This window comes from Eurypyga helias, unplaced genomic scaffold, assembly GCF_000690775.1.
Source record: "Eurypyga helias isolate BGI_N326 unplaced genomic scaffold, ASM69077v1 scaffold11234, whole genome shotgun sequence".
Taxonomy (NCBI): domain Eukaryota; kingdom Metazoa; phylum Chordata; class Aves; order Eurypygiformes; family Eurypygidae; genus Eurypyga; species Eurypyga helias.
Window position 1 is genome coordinate 66477 of NW_010244406.1, and position 22009 is coordinate 88485.

At 41.7% G+C, this 22009-nt stretch overlaps 1 protein-coding gene across 1 annotated transcript in view; it reads right to left on the minus strand.

Annotated features, from left to right (window-relative positions):
• Positions 1-6225: 6225 nt before the first annotated feature.
• LOC104508201 (ephrin type-A receptor 3) overlaps positions 6226-22009 on the minus strand; it is a gene marked incomplete at its 5' end in the record, with an annotated part of 48238 nt that continues 32454 nt past the window's right edge. The window contains 3 exons of the mRNA XM_010149742.1: positions 6226-6601; positions 8039-8194; positions 21421-21614. Of these exons, the coding sequence (XP_010148044.1) occupies positions 6496-6601; positions 8039-8194; positions 21421-21614 (456 nt within the window). The remainder of the gene's footprint in view (positions 6602-8038; positions 8195-21420; positions 21615-22009) is intronic.

A 22009-nucleotide genomic window follows, 5' to 3' on the forward strand; every position in this document is an offset into this window, starting at 1 on the left:
CTGTAAACTATACCCAAAAGTCTTGTTTCTGCTGGGTAGGGAGTAGGGAACGACAGGAAAATTAGCCTCAGAGATGCTTACAGGACTCCCTGGTCAGGCTGGTGCAAAGCTACTAGACCTCCATTTTCTTTTCATTCAAACAGATCGATTTTAGCATATATATGTTTTTTCTGGCTTCATTTCAGCTCAGTGCCTTAAAATTAAACACTATGTGCTCACACGAATGCTGGGAGACTAAATGCTCGGTTTTCATCCTCGCAGGCCTTGTGCCAGGAGGAGAAATCCAGTCCCCTGGGGAGGGCTGGCCTGGGGCTCTGCAGCGTTTTGGGGCGAGGCCTGCAGCCCCCCGAAGGCGGAGGTGGCTTTGGCTGAGGCGCTGAAGGTGCAGTACCTTCACAGCTGCTCAGCAACGCGGGGGCACCGTACCCGGCCAACTGAGAAGCAACCTCAGGGCACAGCCGCAGCACAGCTCCTTCTGGGGAGGGAGGATGCGTAGTTTTAGAGCAGCAACCCACAGGCACCCTACATGCACGGGGCGAGGATATCCAGGGGTGCCTGAGACCTCATGTCCTGTGCTTTACACCCAGACGTGCTTTACTGTTGCCAAAACTGATATTTCTGCTACACATCATGGCTTAGTGATGTCAGTTCAGATACAAGCTCAATGTCAGCTTCCCTAAATCCCCAAATATTAAGAGTATAAAGCTCTGGTTATTCACACTGTCTTGCAAACATACGCTTTGGAAACTACTAAACTGAGTATTAACTACAAATCCATGGTGGGTAAACTCAAGTGGCCCACTTTATCGAAGAGAGTTAATATTTGAGCTTTCTAATATTATTAGGATAAACTGGATGGAAAAGGAGTGGACATAAAGGATATTCCCCCCTTATGTCGATAGCAACAGAGTGAATTAAAAGATTTCTAACATCTCAGACAGTGGATCTCAGCTAACTTCGTAGGATGCTTGATCTTATGATCCAACCTCAAAGTCACAAGGCAGTGATGAACCTCAGTTGTACACTCTAATTAAAAACACATAATGAAATTTGCTAACAAAACGTTACTCCATGCTTCTTTAATGGTGATTCTTAGTAGTTGCTTGCTTGCAAAAATGCAAGGCAAGACCTTAAAACCTGGGTACGCAGTAAAAGCATTTGCTCGTGTGTATTTTATTTTTATTCTTCAATTAGGAATCCTGGTTGTTAGAACAAGAGATTGCTGCATTCAGGTTTGCAGTGTCTGGGAGATTTACTATAGCAACTTAAGGGATGAGCCCAAAGGCAGCTACCAAGCTATTCTCTCAGAGAAGTCACGGAGCCCAGGCAACTGGAGAAGCGCAAAGATCATCCTGACCTTTAGGAAGGGGAGAAAAGCAGAGCCAGGCAATTGCAGACTAGGCATGCTAACCTCAAATACACAGAACGAGATACGTATCTCACACAATACATTTCTACGCAGCTGGAAGATTACAAGGTCTCAAGAAACCAACAAAGATTTGTCAAGAATAAACAAATCATGTCAAAATCGTCTAATTCATTTCTGTGACAGCATAATCTAAAAAGTAGTAGGTGTGATTTATCTTGTCTTTAGTAAGACTTCTGGTGCTGTCCCACATGACACTCTTATGAGCTAACTGGGGAAATACACGCTATTATGAAATCGTAATGTGAAAGCAGAGTGAGCTGAAAAACCTAGCGGGCTGAGTGCTCAACTCATTTGTCAGAGGTTCTCTGGCCCCCTGAAAAGCATAACAAAGCACCCAAGAGAAGGCTGTCCTTCGTGCTTGGTGCTGTTTGCTGTTTGCATTAGTAACCTGGATGCATGTTTATCCACGTGAATGAATCAAGGCTGAGAGAAATACTTCTAGGAGAAATATTTTTGAATTAGCAAAGTAAAATTCATTAAGAAATACACGAAGAATTGGACTGAGGACTAACAAAGGAACTGAGTGCACACATATAAATGGGGAATTACTGACCAGGCAGTGGTTGTTTGGAAAGGATCTGAGGAATTACAGTGGCTCAGAAAATGAAGGGAAATCAATAGTATGGGTATTTGTCTGAATTAACAGGAGTGGCATATGTGAGACAGCAGAAGTAATTGTCTGATTCCACTTGGCACTGCACAGGCTTTTACTGGTATAGTTATCTAAGTCTAGGTATCATCCTTAAGCGGGAATGTAAAGTGGAAAAATGCCACTTGGACATTACTGGGGGAAAAAAAGGCATATCTGAATTTGTGGAACAGATTATCAGCAATTTATTGCTCCATATCTCAGTTGAGACGTGGTGGTGGGCTGCAAGGCATTTGCTTGTTCATCTGCTCTTCATGTGTACACACCCCACTGCCGTTCCAGAACTGGCTATGAGTTTCCAGACCGTTTTACAACAAACGCAACAGTTATGAAAGCATCAATATCCACTGTGCCCTCTGGAGTATAAAGCAAATACAATGTACCAGCAAGGCTAAAGGGTCAGACTAAGTCAGTGTAACACAACTGCCGAAGTGAAACCTATTCACGAGGCGAGTGGTTTGCGTACCGCACAGATTAGACCAACAGAGCTGCTTCCCTCTCCTTCAGGCACAGCACCGAAACGCCTTCATCGGAAGTTAAAATGACACCACACATTCCCACTGCAGCACAGCATGAAGCGTACTGGTGTTATGAAGAAAAAGCGCATTTCAGTCCAGCTGTTGTAATTTAAAGTTAAGTCCAATCCTGGGTACCTCTTTTTTGTGATTCCCTTACCTTTCCAGGATACCAAGACAAAATGCCAAAAAAAAAAGTATGCTACATCCATGTCCATAAAGTTTATCAACTTACAGACTCCAGGAGAGGTATTTCACTCATTGTTTTGCACTGGTAAGCACAGTAATATACAAAAGCATGCAAAATCATTTATGGTACAGTAAGATCCTGTAACTTCATTCCTCAAGTAACTGGCGAATATTCAAACCGCTCCTATTTTTCTAGGAAGACGATTCCTGAGATGCAAAGTTGAGTTGCACGTTGGCATTTTCAAAGACACTGTGCGTCAGTGAAGCATACAGAAACAACTTGGTAGGGACATAACAAACCAGGAGCAAATATTAGCTCATACAGATACTCAGAGGCAAGAAATGATCATGGGGTTAAATTACAGTACGTGGTGGGTTTTTTTATTTTGTTGAAAAGTACATCTTTTACTGGATTCAACATAGTAATAAGTTGAAAAGAGGTCCACTGGCAAGGGAGGAAAAAAAGCAAAGGTTTGGAAGTACTTGATACAACTAAAATAAATGACAGCTTTCTCAATATCCTATAGGCAGGTTGTAGTAGACGATGTTTTCCCGTATCCATGGAGAAAAGTAAAGTCTTTGACTGACAGAAGTCAGTTTAGCACAAATGCTGGTCTATCTAGTTAAAACCTGCACTGTTTCTCTTCATAGATAATATAAGCAATATCTGGCTTTCACTCTGAACCCATGCTTTAACACTCAGAATTTATCCATATTTAATTACAATTTTATCACACTTTTCTAATCAAATAAATTTACTTTGTCCTCCAAGCAATCACCTCAGAATTCCTGTATGTAAAAAATACTTTCATTATGTTTATTATAAAAATATAAATGTTTCCACTACAAATCATTTTACATTAGTAAGAGGCCATCTACAATTGCACAATATATAATCTAAATGAGTAAGTAATGCTTTAAAATACAGGTTAACGTAAATACATACCGCCAATCAAATCACATCTATACATTGCTTATTGAATGCTAATTAACAGCACAAAACTAGATATGTTAACAGAAATAAATAAAATGGAAACTATATTTAGAGGTACAAACCCAATAATATGGCATGTCATTTCATGAGTGCTTGCGTTCTGCTTGATGTCGGTAACGGATGCAAGTCCTGTACAGGAAGATGGCCACACGAACTCTAGTATCTCTACTCCACAATGAAGAATTGTACACTGCTATGTATACATATGTACACGGGGACAGGGAGTATAATAGGGTGCTTCCAACAGAGGCCACTTACAGTACAAATCAACTTTTGATGGGGAGAGAAAACTAAATGTGTTCTAAAACTCTCTACTCCGAATCGCAAAGAACAGCAAAACTGAGTTTCTTTTTTCCCAAGCATCAGTGAGATTTAACCTTTTATGCTGAACGTGCTTAAACCGCGGGCAAGGAACATGGCATGGCACTAGGAGAAAATGGAGGACGGCTGGTGCAAAGTTTTCAGTCATCATCTAAAACCCTAAGAACTGGTTCTGTGTTTTCAGGAGTGTTTCACAGATGTCTTGCCCCCACCCTCTCGCCCCCCGCTCTCCAGCAGCAGAATAAAGCTGAAGAGACACGTCACAAGGAGTGTGTTATCAAAAGCTGTCCCCACACAGACAATGTCTGCAAATGGATTTTGGTGACTTAAATTCACTAACAATGTCTGATTCAGAGCAATCTCAAACCGAAGAAAAGAAAGATTCTGAATGAAGTAAGCAATGGAAAATACAGCTGTGCTATTTAGCAGGCTGCATTTCATGACAGATTGTGGCAGATAAGGAGAAGTGTTCTTTACATTTTAAGTGCTTTATTTTCATTTTCTTCCATTTATCTTTTTTCAACTTACTTTAAAACCCATTCCTTTTTCTTTCAGAGAACATTACTAATTATTATCCTGTGAGTGTGTCTCAAATCCAGTCCTTTACAGCATGCTCACTGCCAGCACTCATTAAGAAGCCTCTAATTCTGCTTCTGTTTAGCAATGTGTGATAAATGTTGTGTCTCTACATTTTGTAAGTCCTGGACCCATGAAGAACAATTTAAAAGCTGATTCAGCCACACAAATCCTAGGAATGGATTCTTCCCCCACTTATATGCCCTATACTACAAGGACCTTCAAAAACCAGACTGATACAACACAGAACATGACTAGTTACCTGCTTTTGCACACACAGCTGAACGTGCCATGCCTTACAGTCATCTGCTTCTCACACTGCCTTGGACTTTCAGGGACTCACTCTTATTCATCAGAATCGGGTTTAGATTCCAGCATGGGAATTTGGGAATCAGAATGCCAAAAAGCAAGGCTCCTGCAGGATGGCAGTGCCTGGACATTTGTCTTCTGGCAGAGACTTAGGTAAAATTACATATCGAAGTCCCATTTCACAAGCTTAACTCATCCTTTGAAACCATCCACTTATCCTTGGCTGCAAGTCACCATCTCAGTGTAACTACCAGCAGCTGCCTGCCTGGAAGTACACCTCCCAGCTACCAGAGTCGGGAGGAAAGCCTGCCGGAGGGAAGCCAGGAATGGGCCACTCCCCAGGGAACTCACAGAGCATCCTCCATTACCGCAGGATGCAATCCTGACTCTTTTTAATGTTTTCTAGGCAAAACTCCCACATGAACACCACTCCAGAACAGGGTACTTATCTTGGCAGGGAAGCAGACCTCTGGGAAACAAATGAGATGTATGTACCTGACTGGGCCAGATACTGATCTGGAGATCAATACACACACCACCCCGACAGAACTCTAACTGGGGTTAAACTACTACTCACAGCAAATGGAAGGAATCTCAACAAGTCCAGATGCTTTATCTAGTGTCAGAGCTGGAAAAAAGACCATCTTTCTTTCCTTATGTATTTCATATACGATATTACGAGTATAAAATAATCTAGTAATTATCCCTCAGACAATTTCTCAGGTTGAACCAATGAAGTTTTGAAAACATTTGGCACTTGGCAATAATACAGCCAGGTTAAGGTATTTAAGCATAAATATAAACAATAATGGAAGAAAAAAATGAAATAAATAAGTCTTTTAAAAATTAAGACTTGTTTCTATTTAAAAAAACACAATTAGGGAAGCTAACATAATGGTAAAATTCTTTCGTCAACTAACTCCAAGCCACTACAAACTTTATTTCTGTGTTCCTTTCTGAAGCTGAAATAGCATGTTACAATGACATTATAGTAAATATGGCCAGACAGGTAGTGAGGTATAGTCCTCTATTTTCCTTGCTTTTAGAGAAATAAAATACCTGTTACAGATCTCTTCTGTATAAAAATACTGCAAGTCTTTCTTCTTGTTTGCTGTATAGATCAAGTACACAGCTTTTATGTCCATGGGGTTTTTGTGTTGTTCAGTCACTTAATATTCAAATGGCTCTAGGTTTTAGTATCACTGGTTTTTACTTGGAAGAATTTTTTACATACTTTTGTCTCTTTTGAAATTTACTATCTGCGTTAACAGTCAGTCAAGAGCACCCACCCTTTAGGATTAACAGATAGAAAACAAGTTCACTCCTATTTTTAAGGCATTTATACTCAATATTTGAGTGTCTTAGTGGGTTTGAAATTTCAACCATTATGTTTCCAAAGCTGTTGCAAAGAACTCCTTTAAATTCTGCTGTTTATCAGCCATCACTTTTGCCCTGTGATGCCACTTTTCTCTTTTTTTTTTTTTTCTTTCCTGAGCAACATCATTTTGGTACCTTACACAGGAACAGGGCTGTTCTTTGTATGAGTTTCTAGAGCTTTGATACTGCTAACAATCTTCTTTTGAGGCCCCACAACTGTCACGCCAGCTTTCTTCATGTCACTGGAAAAAAGAGAAGATGCATGGGGTGAGTGAGCATACTGCCTCCGTGTCTCCTAGCGCTGATGTGAGCAAACAGACAGCCACCCGCTCATCTGACATTGCTGCATTGGAGGAGCCTCCAGGTATGGTGATATTGCTGAAACACAAGCCCTGGTGTGAAAAATACTGAGAGCCATTGTATGAAAACAGCAGGAAGCCGCAAAAAAAGAGTAAAAACTCATTTAGCCTTGTTGTGTTTTCTTACCTGGAAGAAAAGACAATGAAACAGCACTCTCCAGCCACACGTGTGCTGGGATTTAGGAGCAAGGGATTTACTTCTGGGCCAGCTGAGATCTCGAGCCTCTCTAACATCTCCATTCCCCTATCAGCTCGATCGCTTGTCCCGAGTGGTGCTGAAATCTCGCTACGAGGCGCTAAGCCCTCATGGTCATCATAATCCTGGTACCAGCATTTACACTAACGGCTACATGGCCACACTTCCAGTGCCTACCCTGGTTTTCACCTGTTCCTCCAGGCCGGCCAGTCTCTTTGTTTCTTGTGTAACACAGATTTAACACTTGTGAAGGGCTAATTAACCAGAGGCTCACAGGAAATTGGGCATTCCTAGAGGATTTCTGCACTGTCCCCAAAGGGTAATTGTTATAAAAAGCCATTAGCAGCCTTTTAATAGTTGCAATAATACACTAATTAACAGCATTGATGTGTTTAATTGTTGGTACCACAGCTGCTGCTTATTTCTTCATAACTTGTCATGGAGCCAGCTATCCCAACAGGGAATCCAGATTTCCTTTGGCAGTAAGTTCTTAACTGTACTCGATGCCTTTTCAGGTGCAGAGAGAACATTACCCTACTCTTCCTCATCACAAGAGCAAAGACAGATTGCATTTACATGTAATAAACTTGAAAGTTGTAAAATTCCAAGTTTAACATGTTTAAATGTCAAAACCGGAGGGAGGAGGGCATTCAGCCCCTGAATAATTATTAGCATGTAGGAGGAAAGCAGCTACAAAGAGCTTGCTCTGTCTCACCTAGCTGGATGGAATATGGGATGGGCAATAAAGGAAAAGATGGGCACACGTGCCAGCTGTGGGGAAACCCCCGTATAAGAGGCAGAATATAAAGAAAAAACAGACACTCCTAAACTGAGCGAAAGTGATGCTGGTGCACCAGCTGATGCACTATGCTATTATATCAGAAGAAATGGGGAATTTCCTTGTCATCAGCAAGAAAAAGCTATGGGACCGTGGCCCTCACACAGAGCATCGATGTTTCCTGCACGTGTACTGCCACTACAGCAATACTTTACGTTTGTCTCTTTAAATGTCAGAATATTTTAGCTAAAAACTGGAAACGCTGTCTAAAACCGCTACTCTTATGTTTAAACTTGTACCTCCAGCCACAACCATTGATGAAGAGCTGTAGTCGATTCACACTTACTCTGTAGCAATCTTGGCTATGGTATCACAGGAACTGTACTCCACACCCGTGAAAATGTCTTTGCACTGTCCTGTCCGAAAACCATTGAGCCAATCACCCGCCGTGCGGAAGGCTGAAATGTCAATGTTACTTTGGTCCAGAAGAAGATTTGATGGCCTGAAATAAAAAAGGAATGTGACAAAAGTTAGGGAGCAGGGATATGTAGGGATTTCTTTTGTGTCTAAATTCAGCACTGGCATCGGCAGCAGCTCCCAGGCCAGACACTGCTTTTCTGTTCGTCTATGGAATTTATCTACTGCTGAGGCCACCTCATGTACTCACGCTAGCAGCTTTGATGAAATCACCCTGCTGAAGAGCTCCAGCTCCTCATGCCCACCTTTAAATCACTGTAGCATCACCAATTCATGAAGTGTATTGTTACCTTACAATTTAATGTGTGAAGCATTAGCAAAGACAAGACTAATTTAGATTATATTTGATTCACCTAGTCCCAAACAAGAAAAGATACACACTCTAGACTTCTTATTTGAGAGCACTGCGAATAGATTCCAGCCCCTCCCTATGCAGGCACTAGGGCCAGGCTCGACCACACCTCATTTTAGCCATCTAAAAAGACCCCAAATAGGCCCAGCTAGTTTTCTGAACTATTGCTGCAGTCCATGGAGAGACACGCATTTCCATAGCAGGGGGTTTGTTGTCTCTGAAACAGGTCTTCCCAGCAAACAGCTTGGCGGAGACACACAGCTCTCGAGGAGCAGAGCCTATTTCTCAGCTGTTCCTCTCACTGACTTGCTATTTTATTCAAAGAGGTGTGAGAAGCCCCTGAATAGCAATACGATCAGTAATTTCTTTCTCCTGACAAGACATCTAATTCTAATTCCCTTTCTCTCTCAGTGCTAAATAGCACAATAATGACTTCCTTGACTAGGATGTTATTAGAGATATCAACTCTATTTCTGCATCTTTCCCTCCACTGACAAACACAAGTCCATACCGGACAGTTCTTTAGCCTGCATTCCGAAACACGTGTTCCATTTGAGGTGAAGTACCTTACGGGTGTCTATCTCGGGCTTAAAGCTAAACATGTGCTTAGCTGTGCTACCATGATGGTGCTGCTCATGAGCACAAGAGACCGAACTAGAAGATATCCAAAGCAGTTATTGTTGCAGTGTTACAGTCTATTTTCTGCCCTATAATTCTTTTTCCCCCATGGCGCTAGTGGAACATCACCTGCACAGGAGTCTGACTACTACAGCTCAGTCCATCTGAAGTGACTTTTGTCACTGGACGGAAGTGAAAATGAGAGGTGGCTAGACTAACATCATAACTTAAAGGCAGTAATTATGCCATGTATTTGGTAGGTGACAGCTACTGGTGCTGGAGAACTGGCCGGGATTGTAAAATATCCTCTTCACCCTAAACTCAAGCCATCTCTGGTCATTGGAAAAAAACATAAGTGGGGTGATTTTAAAGACACCAAAGAGAACAAAGTGTTTTAATACCAGTGAATTTAAGCTCATAAGTAGTCTAGAAAACCCAAAAGAAACTTCTCAGTCCCAACAGAAGCCTTTTTTAAGTTTCATCATGATCAGTAGCACTACACTAGCATACTTGTGCAGTACATCTGACCCGCACTGGAACCAGGGGATACCACACAAGTTACACCGAGACTTACACCTCTTACCTTTGAAAAAAAAACCAACATAGCTTTGCAAAACAATAACCCTTGGCACTGGGTACATATTAAACAGCATGCTTTATTGTGATGCTTTGCCAGTTGGTATCAATCGGCTGATTCTATCAGGATCAGAAAGTTATTCTAATATCTTCTTCCATTCTGGGATTACAGGCTGTAACTAAAGATCTCATGCTTTAAAATCTCAACTTCCAATCCACAAATGGACATAACACCGCTGTAGATTCACCCTCGATATTCACCAGGTCTCAGAGCAGCGATGTCCCTCACGGGACACCTTCTGTCCGACTACCTTCCCTCTGGAGCCCAGCCCGGACAAGGAGCTGCTGCGAACGTCCATGACTGCTGGCACCAACTACGGACCTCACATCCTGGGAAAATCCAAAGATGGAAAGAAGAGAGAAGACACCAGAAGCTTGCTCTGTCTGCCAAACACTAGTGTTTTGTAAAGGAAAAGCACAGTACAGCCGCCCCGACACAAAGACTGAGGACAGCACACTTCAGGTTACTGTTCTCACGCCAAAATCAGACCTTAGACGCTTACGCGTTACACAGCTTTGAATGCCTTCCAGTTAAAAGCTCAGGTTTGATAGTCAGGCCCAAGATGTTTTTATTCAGTAGCTATGCAGGCTGCATCTCCCTGACAACTGTTTGTCCCATGAAGAGCCAATGCTTTTTATTTATAGTTTTCTGGGTATAGCGTCTGGAATCCTGAGGCATTTATTAAGAGTATTTATGAAGTGTTCTTAGTGATAGGGCAAGGAGAATTTTTTTTTCCAGTCTAGTATGTCTTTTCAGCTTAAATCTAATAAAACAAGTCCTGACTCCAGAATCACTAATGAGAGGGGGGAAACAAAAAAAGTATAAACAAGTTGAAATAGAACAGGTCTCTAGGATTAGGAATTAGAGTGGCCCAAAAGAGCTTTTATGTTTATTACTTGGATCAAAGTATCATCAGGATAAAAAATATGACCTAATTTTAATGCAAGTGACCTCAGAATAACCAGCACTGTAAAGTATCATTTTTCTCCTTGTAGGTTTCCAAACAAAAATTAGTTACTTTCCTCCTCAGAGAGGACATCTGGACAGTTTATCAATGAACAGGAATTCGTCTCACTGCGAAGAGTCTGTGATGTCTCCTCTCATGCACCAAGGGAAAGCTGGGCTTTCAGAGCATCCGCACACATCGGCAGGCTTTTTCCCCCTGACCCAGCCCCTAGACAGAAGGTCTGAACACAAAATTTATGGTCTGGGCGATGTGCGCCATGAGCTCACACTTTACTAGACAAATTAGACGGGTTGCAATCCGTGCAGCTGTAAACGACGTCCTGCAGGGTTCCACCTGATCTTTTACAGCTTTTCATAAATCAGTACCTACCAGCTTCAGAAGAGAGTCATTAAAAAGAAATCATGGAAATTACATGTTTGCTCAGGGGAAGTGAAATAGAACATTTCCCTCTGTCTTTTCTTCCCTCCTTTCCTTTCTTGTTTTCTGAACTCGCTTTATGTTGTTGCTTTGACCAACTATGATATAACCCATTGTGTTATCTTTCAACAGTCACAGAAAGACTTCCTACCCTGTTCATCCTGACTGTGTGTCTATCTACGGAGTTGTGTTTTCTGACATGTGGTGCCTCGAAAAAAATCAGCAAGACTCAGGTTAGAGAGACAAATTTAACAGCGAGATGCCAGTTACCAACTGCCCTATTGCTGAAAGTTTTCTCTGGATGTGCCCATTATATTAACAGTTGGAATTAACCTTTGAGTCATCCCAGTAGCAGGGAGAACTATAGTTTGTTATCATTAGCACAGCTTTTTGCCACAACACAGGGAAAGCTTGGCCGCACCACATAGTAACGACGAAGACCACAGAAAGCACCATTAGAACCCTTCCCAATATGGCATGGAAATCTAGTCTCTGGTCAGCTGCTGCCTGGTGAGAAAGGGATACGTTAACTTGTAAAATCCAGGAATTGAGACAAAAGGGAAACATCCTGCCACTTCTGCATGAAGGGTGGTGTTCTGCAAATACACAGAGGAGCTGCGCACACACGATCGCAGACCTCGTACTGCAGCAGCCTCTCTCTTTCAATCTTCCTCCCAACAACACAACCAACCTTCAGTTTTTAAATCTGGACCTCCCCTTCCACAGTCACTTTATTTTAAAGGGGAAAGCATTTAAAAAAACCCTATAAAGTAATTTCCTGTGGCAAATTTTAGGTAATTACAAGCTGATTTTGTAAAGTGAAATTGCTCCCTAGGAGGGAGCCAGGTCTGTTTTGAACACAATCCTTTGTGCTTTATGATTATGGCAAGCTGAAACACAGAATTCAGGTCGAACAGGAAGGATATCTCCTCTTTCAAGACAAAAACCAACCAACCAACCAACCAACCCCCCAAAAACTGGCACAGAAAGCAAACTTTAGTTATACCTATATACCTATATAGCAAGCAGAATCAAAAGTATAGATGTGCATCAGCAGGACACTAGTAAATAAATGACATGCTGAGGAGTGTTTATTTGATTATCCCTGGACCTTAAGGATAAGGACCTTTGGTGTTCCACCTCTTCATCCCGTTTTTAAGGAACCCTAACAAAATTTGTAATTTAGTCCCCAAAATAGAATTTAACGGTTAGGGTGGCATACTTGCTTTTCACAAGTGGCTTCATATCACCCTTGCACACTCTCAGAATAAGCAGGTTGTGACCACTCCCTGAAGTCAAGAGAGCTGGAGAAACAAAGAGGGGTGATACAAATAACCCATGCAGGGAAAAGAATGCAGGTGAGGCTGATGGCCTGGTCTAAAATGATACATCTCCCTAAATGTTACCCTGGAGTTGTCATTTTCTAGCTCCATGTTCTCTGTTGGCAAAAAGCTTGCCACATCTTCCTCTAGGCTAACGAGCAATTAAAATTTCAACTGCCCTATGGTTGGCCCTCCAGCCAAAAAACTACCCCTCCGGACAAGCTTTTGAAGGGCCTTACATCTTTTCAGCATCCTGGTGGTGTGCCTGGGTGTATCAATGATCCTCAATTTACTTTTTCCCTCCACCAAAACCACTGAAGGCAAAAAATACCAGCACATTGCTGAAATGCTGCCTCCTTTCCCCCCGCGTCCCCCCCCATAATACAGCTTAAGCTGTGCTGTCAAGCCACAGAAGGAATGTCATGTGGCTACTTCCTGGGATTCATAGCTGGCCTGGAGACAGACCTTAACGACAACCAGTCATTATTGTTGGGAGAGTCCACAGGGTCTTTAAAAGAGGGAGAGAAAAATGCCTCAGAGAGCATTTAAAATGCTTTTCTGCCCCTTTGCATCTACCAGTTGCTGTGCACGACTTGCCCTTCTGTCTCACATTTGGCCGCGCTATCAACTCCTACAGACTTTTGCTGCAGCATTCGCGGCATCAGGCAGTGGCTCCGTGCAGGTTCCTTTTCCAGTGCACAATTACCATTACCGCTAACGAGGGCTTCTCATCGTTAACTTGGCACATGAAGCTGAGAACAGCAGAACAAAATCCCTCGGACTCACAGTAAACTGGAAATGCTCAGGCTGCGTTACTATTTAAATTATCCGGTACCCATCTCAGTCTGCTGCAAGTTCTTGACTGAGTTTCACCAGCGGCGTCAAATTAAAGTGCAAATAGATGTTTTACTGTCTCTGTCAGCAGTGAGCCCCAGTGACTTCTAATTTTGAAGGAACAATGGTTGTTTCGTGTCTGCCTCAAGCACGGTATTAAGGGCTTCTGGAAAAGTCGGGTGAAAACGGTGCTTTTCTGTCTTTAGCATGAAAACTAATCAAAGTCCCTAAAAATCTTCCCAGTCTAACTCCTGGATTCCCCATACAATCCAACCTATGACTAGGCACCAAGGAGTATTGTTTACTGTAATCTTCCATTTTTGTGATTTGTAAAGGTTCCTCCTTTCCATGAATTCACTATTTTATGTTTAACAGACTTCAGGAAGAGGGCTAGCGTTGTAGGCTTACATTACTTGAATTCTTTCAGAGCCAGCAGTCCATTTTAGGACATGGATTATATCGCTGCTGTGTTTTGAACAGGGTTAAAAAGTCACATGCAGGCTTGCATTACGCAGCATTGACAACCTGGACCCTGATGTCAATGCCTAGACAACCACAGAGCGTAAGCCCTCTCTGAAACGCTCAAACATAAAACGGAAAGCTTTGTCCTTCAGTCCTCTAGCCTTAAAGTTCCTACCAGGGAGAAGCAAACAAGCAATATTACAGCAGGTCACCAGAGTATGTCAAGCATCTGAAACCTTCTGACCTGAATGGCAAAAAAGGGGAACTTTTCAACAAAGTGTTCAGCCAACACAAACAGTCATTTCATTGCAAATATTGCTGTAAAAACAGGGCTTGAATTATGCTGCATAATGGAAGAGTCTGAATTTTTTATGCGACCTGTTTGCCGCTCCTACTGAGTTTAATTTTCCCAAATAACCTACGAAGCTAGTGTACTGGAGAGTTTCCACTGAATCATCAGATTTTAATTGGAAACAAACTTCGTGAGAAGCAACCTTCAATTTTCAAACTGCAAATGATGCTGCTGGACGTTTGACAGCAAACATTATGCTTGACACTACTGAGAGTGCCACAAAGACCGCCAGCAAGGCAAATGCCTACCAGTGACCACCTGCAATCAACCACTCGCAAAGAGCAGGTAGGCCAAAAACCGCTTGGGGCAATTACTTTGGTGAGCAATTCAAACAACACATCAAATTCAAGAAAATCAGGATAGGGTAGTAAACAACTTGCTAACACGTGAAAGAATGTATGAGGAATTATTCCTACACATTTTTGAACACTTACATATTTTCATCAGGAAGAGAAACTGACCCTGAGCCTCTAAATTTCCTGAACTACATTAAAAGTATTTCAACTATGCTTTTTCTGAAAAATAAGTGCCTTTCTTGTTTTTCTAGCCTTAAGATACATCATCATCAGAACTCATATTTAAATGGAGAATTTCTAACCAAATCTATCTGCAGTGCTGCAAAATAATGCATTTTTTTGGATTGCTTTTCAGTGAAGTTACACAGTGTCATTAATTACTGAAAAAATCTATCTCCAGTGCTGCAGTACAACCCAAAAATAATGCATTTTTTTGGATTGCTTTTCAGTGAAGTTACACAGTGTCATTAATTACTGAAAAAGATGTAATTTGGGGATTAAAAAAAAAAAAAATCACATAACTCTTTACAGATGAAACTTCTGGGTTTTTGTTTTTAATTCTCAAGGTCAGTTTCCTCATCACAGAATTGGGAACTGGAAACCTGGAAATTAATGGAAGATGTGAAAGTTGTATAATAGTATGGGATATATAGTCTCAGGCCTCTGAGTGGATTTCCAGGGAGGCAACTACACATTTTGTAAACTTGACTTCCACAGTCTTCAGTAAAATCTTAAGAAGTTTTATCCATGTACCTTAACTGTCTTTTATAAACACAAAGAATAGCACATATCATTTTAAATAAAAAATAATTTGACTGAGCCTGATGAGGTATCTTATTATGGAAACCAGAAATTCAGTCTTACATTTTATTTAAGTTCTACACACCTAAAAGTTTACGCGTTAATATGTGTAACAGTCTTCATTTTGAAATCAGCATAAAAATGATTAAAATGTCTTTTTATTTTGGCAAACAGCATTATTTCTTAAAAAAAAAGTGTTTTTTTCCCCCCTATTCTAGAATCATCTTTTCACTTTATGTGTCTATTCAGAAATGCTTTAATAAACTGAAAATAAAAGGCAGACATAACTTCTCACATTTTGCAACACGTAACATATACTATGTTGTCCAGAGCTGACTACTGGATTAAAAAAAGCCCCTGAAATTACAAAATAAAACTTTGCTTCAAAAGCCTCTATATGGGAGAACGCATGTTCCAATTTTTAATCCTTTGAAAGTATCTTAAGCCCAAGGACTGACCGGAAAGCAGTTTGGCTGGCTGATGCTACAAGCAATGCTTGGAGAGCAGAGAGAGGAGTCTGCAAACGCAAGAGATTCAAGCCTTGTGTCCTGCCTCTGTTTATGGAATCAAATGGCTTTAATGTCATTTACTGCCTGTGCTGAACAAGCTCACTCCTTCCCATGTATTTCATACTAAAGGTAGTTCCATGCCAGAAGAAACAGATGCTGAATCTTATTAACAACTGCTGGTCAGCCTGTAAGTAACACCTTCAAAGATTTGGGGTGAAGTTGCTAATTAATCCTCCTGTGAGGAAGGTAATTTAAATTTTCAGAGAGACAGAAAAGTTAGCTGAACAAAACAATCATTTAGAAAGTCCCAAAAAGACAGCTGCCTTTGAAAGGGATGATGCTTTGACATTTTCCAAAAGAAAATGAGAACCAAATGGTTTTGCAAAATATTTGATAGCTGCATTTCCAAACTGAAAACTGTTTCACATGTGTTTCAAACCACACTACCAGCACCTTATTAATAAGTGGACAAAAAATCACCAGATAATTTTACACAACTCCCCATAAGCAGTGAGATGTGATAATGACTTTCCATGTTAGATGCTTGGGCTAGATATGAACTGAGAATAATGATACTGTATGATAAACGTCTCATTAAAATCTCCTTCCTCTGAGAGCCTCCTCTCAATCTGCAATGCAAAATAAGTAGCATTTTCTGCGAGGACCCAAAGAAACTAACAAAATTGTCAGCTGCTAACTCTGAGCAACTAGTGAAATAATCATCTTTTTTTAAGAGGAAGTCTATCAGCTGTTTATTTTCTTCATTTGACATATGAGACAAACCCTTGCAATTCTTGCACTTATAGTTATTAATATAGCTATAAACACAAAAAATATGACAATTACTTAATAAAGAAATATCCTGAATTCTCATGTGGTTTTCTCCCCCCTTCTGCAATATAATCTCTTTCCTCCCCTCCTAACTGTGTGCTTGCAGTATAAAGAAACAACAGCAGCAACACTTGACACTGGCTTTCACTTTACCAAAAGGCTGTATAGAAGCAAAAGCAAATACAGAAGCCTGTTGTGTTTTTTGTGTGGATTCCTTCTCAATTTTGAAATCAACCACAGACCGGACAGAAAATCAGTATTTCTAAAAATCACGTGTTGGAATTAGAAACATTTTCTAATTATTTTCAAATCCTTTTCCTTGGCAGAACGGATTAACTTGGCTATTCCTGTTTTAGAGCAGGTTCATGAAGAGAGTGCCTTTAGTCACACCTCCATCACCCATGTGAACCTACGCAGCAACTGTAAGAAAGCTGCAGTAATACTTGGGTTGACTGAATCCCGTATCCGAACCTCAAGGTCACGCTATCCTCCAACAACTTAACTCACTTTGTGATGCAGAAATGCTTTAAATGCATTTCTAATTACACATAGTGCTTTAAACATATTTTTTCAAATGGCTGTGTAAGATTCATATGCACAAAATGCTAATATACACTGTAACTCTAGAGAGTCGTCATATATGTATAAAACAGATCAGAATGAGAAACATAAATTAATAAAACCCCAGAAATATAAATAAATGAAAAGAAAAAGAAACAGATAAAGAAAACAAAGTATAATGAATCTATTTAAGATTTGTACCATACACAAAGTATTTCCAGTTGCGTGACTCTTGAGTTACACTTTTTTCCCCCCACACAAATGAAGCAACACTTAATACGCCCTTTCAGACCACAGCCTCACCAACTGGTTAGCAGGTGGGTGAAGTGATTCTGTCTCTCCTACTCAAGTTTAGCAAACTTTCCATCTGCTTTGTATCTGCATGAAATGTTCACAAATGTGAAGTAATACACAGTGGACTAAAAAATAACAAGCTTGAGAAGAAAAATAATGAACCTGATCAAAACTGGAAGAACTATGAACTCACTTCCACCCTAAAGATATCCAAACAACCTAAGGACTCTGTTATAAAAATGAACATAATGCTCAGAAAACAGGAAAGAACAGCAAGACGTAAATCAAATAAAAATGTCATGAGGTTGTGCTTTACAAAACTGCCTGACTTGTGCAACTTCTTGTGTCCCGAGTTCTGTTCCTACAGCCCTTTACAGAGCTGGGTGACTCCAGGCAGCCTGAAGGAGACAAACCACCCAGGTGTCCATAACCAGCTCTGGTCTTGTTAGCAAAAGACCAAGATTAAAAAGTGAATTTTGAACAGGCAAGAAAAATCAGCCACACTCTCTACTTTACAAGGAATGGGAAAGGAATTTTCACATGAATTAGAGATGAAGCGCAACAGACAGCAGGAAAGGCATAACGAAACGTTCGCTGTGCTGAGGTTACAAAGAGCTTTCGTCGACGGAAGGTTCACAAGCACGTAGAGCGGTCTGCAAAGACACAGTCAATAAGGATGAAAACATCCCCTTGGGTTTCAAGAAAATATTAGATGCCATGGAGTGGCCAGATGGGATAGGAAACAAAAGGAAATACAGAATTGAAGGCTTTGACTCCTCTCCTGTGTTCCTAAGAGGTATTAGTACAAAACGTGCCCAGGCCACAGCCTGGAATCAGACGTACAGCCAAGCACATCCTTCGCTTGAAGCCCATTAACAGGAACGTACCAGAGGACAGGGATCTCTTATGCACCTCCAGCAATGTGCTTTTAAATAGGATACAAGCGCGCTGTGACTATTTTAAACAAACGTCAGCTCTGAAATCTGTAAGAAGAGACAGGCTTTGCCTCCGCAACAGACCTCAGCAGGTTCAAACATTTTTCCTGACCAAGTATATTCTGAACACCTACGAGCATATGGTGGGCATAAAGCTTTAGCATTCTTCCAGTAGCACCACAGACATGGGTAAAAGAGAGCTAGGACCTCTATAATTTAGATTAATTGCTTATTATGGGTATGAGGAGAGGTGCTGAGGGAGTACTACAGCCTCAAATAACAATGGAGAGCAGCCATTTGAGCTGAGGTAACCCCCCAAGCCCTGGGGGCTGAGTCGCAGAGTGCTTTACCCCTGCTGCGATGCCTGTCCCTCTCCTTCTGACAGCAGAAGGATACCCAAACCAATCTCAAGTCTGGCTTCTCATTTTTCCCTGTCAGTGTGCGAGAAAGCGATGCTGGACCTCGAGCGGTCCTGCTGCAGGAGGAGCACAGGTTACCTGCCACAAGTGCCTCTCCGCAGGGCACAAAGCGGGTGTGGAGTTCTCTGCACCTTTTCTGCCAAGTCTCAGGTCTGAGATTAGTCAGTTTTGGCAACGGTCACATGAGGCTGTTCACAGATTTCCAAATCTATGTAGGATTGCCCAGCACCCCTCATGCTGTCATACCTAATTCTTGGTCATACCCAAGTTTAAGGATAGCCTGGGTTGTTCTGCAGACACCAACGGGGGGAGAGTGAGATGGAGAGATCACGGATCACACACTCCTGAACTGCATCAAGTGTCTTCCCAGAAGGGAAGGGCTTGGGCTCACCGACACTGGTGTGCCCACCATCCAGATGCCACAGCCCCCCATCTGTCACTGGGGAGTGAGGAGCTGCGGAGGGAGAGATACTGCACTGCTTGGGAACACAAGGGGTGTGAGGGCGTAGCAGTGGAAAGCTAGTTGAAAGGGAGGGAATAAAAATCACCATTGACATTCTCCTCCTCAGCAATGTGCTCCATATCAAAGCCAAAGCAGCAGCCTGCCTTGAGGAGCATTTTACCCAGCGCTCAGCTAAAGCAGCAGTGAGAAGTCCCCTACCATGTTAGCAGCTCTTCTTCCTCCCCCACGCTGTGTCGTAGGCAGACAGCACGGCATCATGGCATGGATGTGCAGCCTCTGCTGCCTGTGCCAGCAAAGCATATAACGAAACAGAGGCAAGGAGATCAAGAGAGAGATGGGAGCGAGCAATACTGCACTGTGGTGCTCCCGCGCAGAACCCAGCAGGTGCAAACAGCGCTCGGACAGAATTTGGTCTCCACTAGCAGCTATCAGCTTTTACTGGCTATGAACAGGAAACTGGAAATGATGGTTCAACACTGTTTTCAGCTCTGCTGTGGTTCAACTCCTGAACTGGTAGGCCAGTAAACAGATAATATTTTGCTTCTGTTGGGAATGCACAGTATGCAGCCCTGGTTTCTGCAATCAAATCCTCACAGCAAAACATGATAGTCACAATTCCCAACTTCCCCATTCAGCAGATTGCTGCAGTATATCCCCACAAAATAATTATTTGCACCAATCATTTGCCAAATAGGGGTGCAAGATGTTTAGAAGAAATGTGCTCAACTGAGAAGACAGTGTTCAGTTTGGGTCTTTTTCCAAAAGCGTTGGGGTTTTTCTTTGATTTCTGTGATCTGTTAGGTAACAGAAATAATTGCTTTGGTAAGCATGTTGGTTCACTATGTGTTAAACGCTGACCAATTAAATAAATGAAACATAATTACTGTGCAAGCAGTCTTCTCTTATTATGCATTTTTAAAAGCAAAGCCCATTAGTATGGCTGCCTTCCTCCTCCCATCTCTGCCTTCTTTTTCACATCTCTGGAGTGGCAGTAGGAGGTAATCAGAATGGCCAGCCTCTAGCTCAGGGTGCAACACACTGCCAGAGGCCAGGGAAAAGGAGGCAAGGTCCGTGTCACCCACACAGCAGGCTGCAGGGTCACTCCAGTTCTTCCCACTGCCTTTGCTCCATTTGCCCCTCTGTGCCTGCCCATTCAGGGGCCATGGAGAGAGGTGGGCTTCAGCACAAGTAAAGGCCTGAGAGGAATGTTTGCTGTGTTCCCTTTTGAAGCAGGCCTCATGTCAGACCTTGTTCTCTTGCCCAGCGCAACACCCTCCAAGACGTGCGTCTGAAGCAGCAGAGGAGCACATTTCTCCCTGACTTTGCCTGCTTTGCTGACACAGCATTTTGCACTAGCATTCATGTAATCTTACGTCTTTCACATCACTTCAGTAAGAGCGTGGTAATTTGTGAAATATATAAACCAATTCACTACTTAACCAAAGCTCTTCTTTCACCACATCCTCATTATGCCCTTAGGTGTCAACACACTCTTCAGTTACTCTGTCTCAATGAGATAATTCTTATCATAGTGGTGTTCCAGAGTGTGTTGAATAACCAAGACTCTAAATGAATGTTTTTAATGCAATTAGGAATCTTGCACAGGTTGGAAATTAATTCCTACTTAAGGGATTGATCTCACAAGGAACATAAGTGCATTTTTAAATTTGAGAGTCCTACTGAAAGCCAAAAGATTATTCATATGATTAAAGTGACTTGTCAGAGCAGAACATAAGAGTGTGGGATATGTGTCTGGACCCAGTTCAGAAAGATACTTAGGAACATGGCTAGCTGTAACCTATGGAACACTAAGCACTTAAAAACACCACCTAGGATCAGGAGGGAACGATCACATGATGGTCAAATCTGCCATTTGGGTTTTTCTCACAGATCTCTGCTCAATCTTACAATGGGTTTAATAAACCCAGCATAACAGCTTTTCACTATTTGAATAAATGATAGAAAATCATTAATAAAAATAACAGCAACAGTAACAAAATTATTCGTATTAAACCCTTCTCCCAAATGGATAGTCATAAAGCTTTCTTTAGCCTACAAGATTAAGAACAGCTGCAGATAAAAGTGGAAGAAGTGGGTCAACAAAGTAAACAAATTCTAATTACGGAAGATGAAGAAGTCACAGACATTTACTCATGTGCAATGTAAGATCTAATATGTCACCTTGCCGCTGCATTGGTGATTATTTTCAGACTGCTGGGATTACGGATCAGCTTATCCAGGATGCTGACAATCTGCTCGAACTTGGGTCTGTTGTTTCTGTCTTTCTGCCAGCAGTCCAGCATCAGCTGATACAAGGCAGCTGGGCAGTCCATGGGAGGTGGCAAGCGGTACCCTTCATCCACAGCCTTAATCACCTGCACAAGGATACAAGTTTTTGAAAACTTAAAGGCACTTAAATCAACTTAGCTTTATCAGTTCTGTGAACCACATTAACATGGACATTCTGTGTTTAAACAAATGTGTTTATTCACTAATTGTCTTGCTGTGCAATGCCTCTGGTTTATCTCCAAAGTAAACCAGGCACTAAATTAGGCATGCAGACAGGGTTGTAGGGGAGTGAAGATACAGTATGTGACTTTGAGGAAGGTGAGTCTCTAAAAAGCATCTCCAAAACTCACACTTGACTGAACTACATCCATAAACAAAAGCTACAGCTAGTAAGGTGCTTGCTTAACTGTGCCAAGCTTCTAAAGGTCTTGAATAGCTCTTGTCTAATCACCCTTAGCAACACACACTTTTCACACTCTCT